The sequence below is a fragment of the Chelmon rostratus genome, chromosome 17 (genome assembly GCF_017976325.1).
Source record: "Chelmon rostratus isolate fCheRos1 chromosome 17, fCheRos1.pri, whole genome shotgun sequence".
Classification (NCBI taxonomy): Eukaryota; Metazoa; Chordata; class Actinopteri; order Chaetodontiformes; family Chaetodontidae; genus Chelmon; species Chelmon rostratus.
The window spans coordinates 15,285,071-15,293,344 of NC_055674.1; the positions used below are offsets into that span (position 1 = coordinate 15,285,071).

An 8,274-nucleotide genomic window follows, 5' to 3' on the forward strand; every position below is an offset into this window, starting at 1 on the left:
TTAACTTTCTTTTACAAACTATGTCACATTGTAGAGATGTTAGTTAAGGAAAACTACAGACAGGCTTTTTAAGCAGGTAAAAAAACAAACAAACAAAAAAAACGTGTTAAATTGTGCTCATTAGATAACTGTGTGCTAAGCCAGGAAGTGTAGTCAGTGAGCCAAGAGACATGGACATGCACGTGCAGGCCTGAACACACACAGGCAGACACACCCATCTGCATAGTTCAGCGTTGAATCGCTGATCATTCCCTGTCTAGCTGAAAACTCAGAGGCCTAATTCCTTTCAGCAGTAGTCGTATACTTTTTAAGCATTATTAAATAACAGAAGTATGAGCATTTAATTCTATTAATCACCACAATATTCATCTCACTGTAGAGCCAAACTCAGCATGTGCTGTGTGCTGCTGTTAACTGCTACTCTGTGAGCTCAGTGACATGTGCTTTCTTCCTTTGTCCCCTGACCCATCTTCATTCAGGTGGCTCTGCTCCAGCAGCCCACGCCAACCCCTTCCAAGTGAGCCAGCCAGCGCCCCCCACTCTCAACCAGATGCGGATCAGCCCCATGCCCGCCGGCTTCGGCGCCATACCCGAGCCCGCGTCCATGTCCTCCATGCCCGCTCAGCCCATCACCATGGTCCCCCTGGCAGGGATGGCCCCCATGGGCCGCGTGATGCCCGGAATGGGGGTTGGCACTGTCGGAGGTGTGGGGGCGAACGCAGGGATGAGCGCCGGGATCCCGGCCTCCATGTCCATGCCCCAGCCCCTGATGAGCATGCCACCCCAGGCCGGGACACAGCCCGCCGGAACCACCAACCCCTTCCTTTTGTGAGGTGGGGGGGGGTGACTTGCACCAGAGTAGCCCCCCACTTCTCTCTCTTTTGCTCTCTTCCACATTGGCTCATTAAGAAGCTTCAAAATGAACAAGGAGATGTCTTGTCCCATTTATCCCTTTATAACCAACTCCAGGCCAGGTCGTAGTCCTAGCCTGGCCTCCTCCTACCTTAACACAGTCCTTTACTCCCTCCCCCTCTGTCCGTTTTTTCAGTGCTACAAGCTGCCTAGTCCTGTGTGTTCCATACTGATCTGACGATGATGTTGATGACCACAACGAGTTTGCATCTTTCTACAGACTCACAGAGTAGCAGCGGTGTTTACAGTTTTTCCACAGAGGCAGGACAGGACCCCGTCTCTCCTCCCTGTCCTCCTCTCATTCACTCGCCTCCTCTCCCTTACTTCTTCCCTTTGGATTGCTCCTTTCTTCTTCTGTGGTGGAGTGACAGGAGAGTCTGACTGTACTAACGCCAGGATCTTTATCTCTTCACTAGAGCTAATCTTTTATAAGCCCTGTCAGCTGGTGTGAGTGTGTGAGCATGAGTACACATCTCAGTACTTTTACACTGTGTATATTCCAGTGGGTTTTATTTACACACACTGGGGTACGGATGAGAGATGGACAGATGTGTTTATACTCGTGTGTGTGTATGTGTGTGTTACTAAGCAGGGATTTTGCACAATTTTTTTTCTCTATTTTTTTTTTCTTTCCACGACTGTTGGGCTCACCGTTACACCTTAGCTAAGGGAGGGAGGCTAGCCGCTAAACGAGACACACTGCCGTGGCTCTCGGTACCACTCGGTCACAACTCTCGTCTGGTCAGTTCCTGTCAGCTTGGACCTTTTCCTGGCCCTCCACATGAACTTTGACTACCAGGGGTCACGGGATAAACACTGAACATTTATCAAGGGAGATGAACCCCTTGGCCCAGGGGTTCAAAGGATGCTCAAACGCTATTTTTTTGTGTGTGTGCTCACGCGCAGGTGTATCATTAATGCTCGGATACTAACAGCCACATTTCGATGTATTTGTCTCCCCCCCAGTGTGTGTTTAGAGAAAAAGACATGAACTTTGATGGCATCAGTGTTTTGCTATCTGAACATATGGATGCAGTGAGGGCATCGTGGGACAGTTGCCCCCCCCCTTTTCTTTTTAGTTTGTTTCTAGGGTCAAAGGGAAGAGGGGTGGGATGTGTGTATGAATGTGTGCGTGCAGTTTGCATGAGAGATACGTTTAGTTTCCAAGTATACTTTAATGAGCAAGTTCCATTTCTCAGTTAAGTGGAAGCGACTTAGAAATTGCTTAAGTTGGTTTCTGAAGCGCAAGTAGACATCTGCAGCCTTAAGCGTGTGTGTGTGTGTGTGTACATGCATGCACATGCATGCACATGTGCATGCATGTGCTGTGTGTGCAGCCATATATCAAGTGCTACGATGGTGTCAGGGTTGCAAAAAAAGCTCTGGGTTTAAAGAGCATGTCAGCCACTCAGCATTGTGAAGAGACTTTACCTCAGAGTGGATTTACTGTGGCTAATCTATCTGCAAGAACATTACCGAGTGGATACACACTCACACACAGTCACACACACACACAGGGGTTGTTCCAGGTTCGGCCGATTGATAGCACAGGGATTCCCGCAGCAAACAACAGTGAGACAAGTCGTGTAAACAAGCCGTTGTTAATTTTGTTGGTTGTTTTTGTTGTTATTTACTCCTTTAGATGTAAATCCATAGCCAAGCCTTTCAGAGTTTTGGAGCTGTGTACTAGCATGTTATCATCTTCATTCTCTCTTTTGTCTATTTTCTATCATTCTAGTTTTTTCACCCTATGGGTAGGCTATGTAATTCTCTTCTCTTAGAAGCACAACTGTTACCAAAGTCATAGCGACTGTGATTTCTGAGGATGTCGTACTTTGAGTAGTTTGAACAGTAGGGTCACACTTCACTGACATTTTTTTTTTCTGTTGATGGATGTTCATGATATCAGAGACTCAATTGTTATGATTTTGTTTTGTATTTCAGAGCTCAGTGTTCAGGAGTTTGTGTAAGAAAGTGTTACTGTTGGGTCGATATCAGCACATTTACTGACAGCAAGCTGAGCATCTGTGTCCCTTCTATTGGTTGAGAAAATGGGTTGATGAAATACAGCAGACGGTGTATAGACCCTTCTTCTCTTTAGGTCACTGTAATCCCTTCTCTTCAGTTCTGTTGATATCACTGCCAATGTTTTTACTGTGGAGGGGTGTTTTTATTATTTTTCTTTTGGTGTGAGTTGGCGCCCACTCCTGGTCTGCTGTGGTATGATAGCTACACCGCAGGACCCTCGATATTTCCACTAAACGCAGACCTTCATTTCTCTCAGGCAAAAAGGAGGGGCAGCTCCAACCGTGTGTATGATTTTATGATGATGATGATGATGATGAGGGTGGTGATGATGATTTTTATGCTTGGGGTCCTGAATGAATGGATGCAACACTGACTTGCAGAGACCAGCAAACATTTTTAATCTCAACTAAATATATATGCAAAAATTGGAGTTGGAAAAAGTAAAAAAGATAAGAAGACTTAACGCGTGATGTGTTTTGCAAAGTTAGATTTGCTCATAAAGTCTTGTTTATTGAAATGCTACTATGATATTCTAGCTGAGACGTGTCACTTTCTCACTGGCCTTAATTTCACTGCGGCCTGACCTTTAAATTCACTCCAGTGATTGTGGAAAAGGTTCTTTCATTGATACATTGGGAAAAGAAAAAAAACAACATAAAAAACCTTGACTGTCTTGAACAAATTCAGCACTCCCAAACAGTCAGACGACACTGCAGTTGAACACTTTTTCTTGATCCCTGGCAGCAGTTTCACAGTCGTGGCTATGGTGCAGTGAAAATGTGGCCTGTGTGTAGCGAGCTCCTCTGCGTGTTACTATGTATTCACTATGCTTTTATCAAGAGGACTAACTGACCTTATGGACTGTCTTTATATGCATAAACAGCCTCCTTTAATCTTTCCCGTGTCTGTCTATTTACCCTTCTCATAGTACTGGGAGCAGGCTGCTTTTTTTATTGGATACGTGCTCAACCTGTTGGCATTATAACTGTATAATATAATTTATCATTTGTACTATTGTAACATACTGTTCCTCTGTATACCTTATTATTCTGTGTAATGGGTTTTTGTAGGAAAAATCACCGTGGTATTTTAACGGCATCTAAACAAACGAACGCAGCAGGCCGCACCCTGTTGGATGAGGACAACTGTAGCTGCATTGGTTCAAAATAAAATGTGTATCACTTCAGCTCTGTAACCCTAGTGTCTGTGTCTCTTTTATTTTTAAACCAAATGTCCAAACCCGAGTTGAAAACTGACATTTCCACAAGACTTTGGGTCGGGTGGATTCAGTTTGAGACCAAACAAAAACAACTATGTTAAATACATTCGAATATGAACAATTCAGAGGTAAAATCTGCATTTATTTAAAAAAGTAAAAAATGTAATAAAACAAATATCCAAGACCATACAAACATGAGACTGCTTATACTTGAATACATTGAATAAAATGTCATCCTTTCAGCATATTTTTACTAAAAAACACTAGGCGCAGGAGTGTGTGTGTGTGTTACTTCTTTACGGTCTATTAGGTTATTAGATTTTGTACGGTTGTTCCTCGGTGGACCAGCCAGATGTAGCAGACTGTGTGTTTGGAGGACTTGATGGTCCTGTGTCGTAGCCCAGTTTCTTCATGTCTTTTGTCATGATGTGAAAGGAGACGGTGACAAAGCCTTGGGAACGAACCCGTGTCACTGCAACACACAAATAATATACACATTGCACCGTACAACCCTGATTACAAAAAAGTTGTGACTCTGTATAAAACATGAATGAAACAGAATGTGACCATTTAGCTAATCCTTTTTGACATATTGAAAACAACAAAGACAATATATTTGATGTTTGACCTCAACAGCTTCACTGAGGTCCACTGTGTAGGATTTAGTGGCATCTAGCAATGAGGTGGCAGATTACAAAAAAAGCTCTCTCTAGAGCTAGGGTTCAGTTTGTCTGTTCTGGGCTACTGTAGAAACATGGCGGTGACACAACAGTAGACTCTGTGGAAGAGGACCTGCTCCTTCTGCATAAATAAAGAGCTCATTCTCTCTCATACACTAATGAAAACACACTTATGAATATTATATTCCATTTCTGCCAATAAATCCCCCTAAATCCTACACACTGGGCCTTGAACCAAAATGTGCTACAATATTGAGACATAGGGAACCGCTGCTCAAATAACGTAATACTGTTAACAATGTTAAAAAAAAATAAATACAGACTCAAATGCACAACAAACCTTCTCTGCCTTCACCCTGGGCCACTACTTTTGGGTCTGTGTACTCGGGCCGCCGCCCCAACAGCCAGCTAAACAAAAGAAAGAAACATGTCAACAACTACCGAGAGAGGAAAACAGGCATTTACACCTCTTAGTGAACTGAGCTACCTATATACAATATATACTGTATTCACACAAGGGTTGTAGTTATATTTTATTTTCAGTATCATTCTGATGCTGATCTGTTGATTTGATTCAACCAATCATAAAGCATAACACACAAAAAGTCCTCTCTGACACAGGAAGTGACGCATTAATGTACATGTCAAGCACAACAACGTGCATGAGCTAGAATGAACCACCTTCATTAACCAGATCAATTGCAAAGACAACATTTGCGACGGTCTAGGTGTGCACCTGTGCATCTCTGATAGCCTACTGTGTTAGTGGAAGTTCAAAGGAACTGTGAATACCTTTGTGTGTGTCTTTCAGCAGCTGCCAAACAATACATGCTGATGTGGAGTATTCTCACCACACAGGTCCAAGACTGTATCCACAGTGGACTCCCAGTCACACACAGAGGAGCAGTAAATATTTGATAACGCTCAGATATCTGCTGCTTCAACCAGCAGACACCACTCTTCAGCCGCAGCACCACAGCTGCTGAGAGAAAAAACTTAACACACGACCACTGACACATCTCACCTCGTGAATTTCTGAAGTCTCCATGTGGGCTCAGGAACAAACATGGGGATGGTTCGTGTGTGTCTGAGGCATAAAAACACACAGGAAGAAGTCAGATCCTACCTTACTGTGTTCGAGCTTCATTTCAATGTGACAAACATGCCATATCTACATGCTTTAGGCAGGGACATGATTTTTTTTTACTAACGAGTCTCTTAAATGCTGGCATTAGTCCAACTACAATTGCCTTCGTTAGGTGTTTCTTTAAATATAAGAGGTAGTAGATGGAGGAAACACTGACTGTCCAGGTGTGAAGGGGATGTGTGTTGCTCCATAACCCCTGACCACATCGTTGCCAAACACATCTGGACCGTACACGCTCACCACGAGCTGAGGCCCTGGAAAAGAAAATTAAGCGCTCACTTTGTAATTATGTAGTATGATTTATAGAGATGTTCATCAATGTATGAATGAAGGCTGCCAAACAGCTTTGTTTGTATGTATGTGTGTGTCATGCTCACATCCGGAGGGGTTTGTGCTTTTAAAGGTGGTCTCCAGTGGAAAGTTCCATATTAATTTGTGTGAAGACTGACTGCCCTTACAGGTTATTTGGGTGATTCCTTCCTCCAAACCCTAAATAGAAACACAAAACCACCCAGACCAGACATCAGACATTCACTCTAAAGGATAGTGACATGAAAAACTACACAATTAACGTACATACAGTTATGACTATTCTAGTTGTTGCTTTGCTTTAGAGTTTATACACTGCTTGAATTAAATTATATAATTAGATTTAAAATACTAATTTGGCAATGAACACTATCATACCTCATACCGAGGAGGTAGCTAATGTTACTCACCGAGGTGGGAGCCCAGTCGTGGCCGTAAACAAAACAATATTTGCAGTACAAGTTGTCATACTCTGGAAACTGAAATGCAACAAAAATACCAGCTTTATGCCGCGAAGTAATGAAACACAAACTCAGAAATCAGACATGCCACAGCGCAACCGTGGCGCGGGTGTTGCTAATGCTGGCTGAAATTAGCTGCTAGGCTAGGCTAAAACTCAGAGGCGCTACTCACGTTTGCTCCCTCAATTTGTCCGTTCACTGTGAGCAGAAACACTGTCGGGTTGCTTGTAGCCATCACGGCTTCGATTTCTAATCTAGTAATTTAAGGCGTCCTTGCTTTACGAACAATTCAATCAAATTTACAAGACCTCCGTTGCTAAGCATTGGTCTAACCCCTGTCCGTTGCTAAGGCGACGTTTGCTCCTCCGGCAACCTGCAAGGACCAAACTGAACGGAAGCGCCGAAACGGTGATGAATTCATATTAACGTCCCCAAGATGGCGGCAGTGTACCAAACACAAATCCACGCGCTTCCAGTTGTATCTGAAGCAACGGCTACATCCACCTGCACCGGAAACCCACTTCTCCACCGTGTGCGTCCAAGTCAAAGGCCGCATCAATCAAAACAAACCTATTTCCAGTTAAGAAGAGCACGAGTGCCCTTTCATCACTCAAATTGAGCCGAGGAAGACCACGAGATGTGGTCGAAAGCTGTAGGAACACAAAGTAAGTATTTTTTGTGTGTTGAGGTATGTTGTCAAGCAAGTGACGGAGTTGGTTTTATTGATGTGGCGCGGAGGAAAAGCCTTGTGCGTGTTTTTCAGGAAAATGAAATGCTAATAGTGTGTCGAGTATTAGCAAACTCTCGTAAGACATATACATCATTATGCGTACTAACATAGCAAAGTACCACAGGCCTAAATTGTCCACATAATCTCTGTGATATTTCTGTCAAATAGAAAATGTACTTATCTCTTCTTCAAAGGTAATATATGCAACTGCACTTGATACAAACATGACTAATTTCCCTAAATCACCATCTTAAAAATTCTTGGAAAACTCCAGAAAATGATGTTATGGCCTTAGAAGCCTCTGATAGGCTAATCGACATCATTTGAGTCATTTGCAGATATACCTGTGGAGGTATTTTAAGGCATACCTCCAAATTCAGTGCACCTTTCTCTTGACATCATGGGAAAATCAAATTAAATCCTAGCCAAGACTCCAGAAAAAATGCGTGGACCTCTACTAGTCTGGTTCATCTGTAGGAGCAATGTGATTTCCAAACACCTGAAGGTGCCTGGTTAATCTCCGCAGGTATAAACTCCACGGGTACATGCACTCAGGAAGTGTGGTCTGATGAATAAAAAGAAAAATGAACTTTTTGTCCACAGTGTCCATCATTATGTTTGGAGGAAAAAGGTGGAGGCATCATGGTGAAGGATGTAGATATACTGAAACAGCATCTCAAGATCCCATTTCAATAGAAAGTTTGTGGGCAGAACTGAAACAGTGTGTGTGATCAGGGAAACCTACAAACCTGACTCAGTTCACTACCTCTTTCAGGAGGAATGGACCA

At 43.2% G+C, this 8,274-nt stretch overlaps 2 protein-coding genes across 3 annotated transcripts in view; one reads left to right on the top strand and one right to left on the bottom strand.

Moving 5' to 3' along the window:
• Positions 1-4,135, top strand: part of epn2 (epsin 2) — a 25,939-nt gene extending 21,804 nt beyond the window's left edge. For both annotated transcript variants that reach the window (XM_041956575.1, XM_041956576.1), the window contains exon 10: positions 480-4,135. In XM_041956575.1, the coding sequence (XP_041812509.1) occupies positions 480-832 (353 nt within the window). In that variant the 3' untranslated portion in view covers positions 833-4,135. The remainder of the gene's footprint in view (positions 1-479) is intronic.
• On the bottom strand, positions 3,273-7,098 carry b9d1 (B9 protein domain 1). Its single transcript, XM_041956577.1, has 7 exons — positions 6,929-7,098; positions 6,706-6,774; positions 6,364-6,475; positions 6,144-6,240; positions 5,864-5,926; positions 5,180-5,247; positions 3,273-4,631 (listed from the first exon to the last, which is right to left on the bottom strand). Exons 1-7 carry the CDS (start codon positions 6,989-6,991, stop codon positions 4,474-4,476), a joined length of 630 nt encoding a protein of 209 aa, XP_041812511.1. The 5' UTR covers positions 6,992-7,098; the 3' UTR covers positions 3,273-4,473.
• Positions 7,099-8,274: the final 1,176 nt, after the last annotated feature.

Excerpts from the sequence above, each read along its gene's own strand:
- b9d1 (XM_041956577.1), bottom strand. The coding sequence starts at position 6,991 with ATGGCTACAAGCAACCCGACAGTGTTTCTGCTCACAGTGAACGGACAA. Across the intron at positions 6,775-6,928 it reads GACAAATTGAGGGAGCAAAC|TTTCCAGAGTATGACAACTT; the intron begins GTGAGTAGCGCC and ends GTTGCATTTCAG. Across the intron at positions 5,248-5,863 it reads AGACTTCAGAAATTCACGAG|CTGGCTGTTGGGGCGGCGGC; the intron begins GTGAGATGTGTC and ends TCTTTTGTTTAG.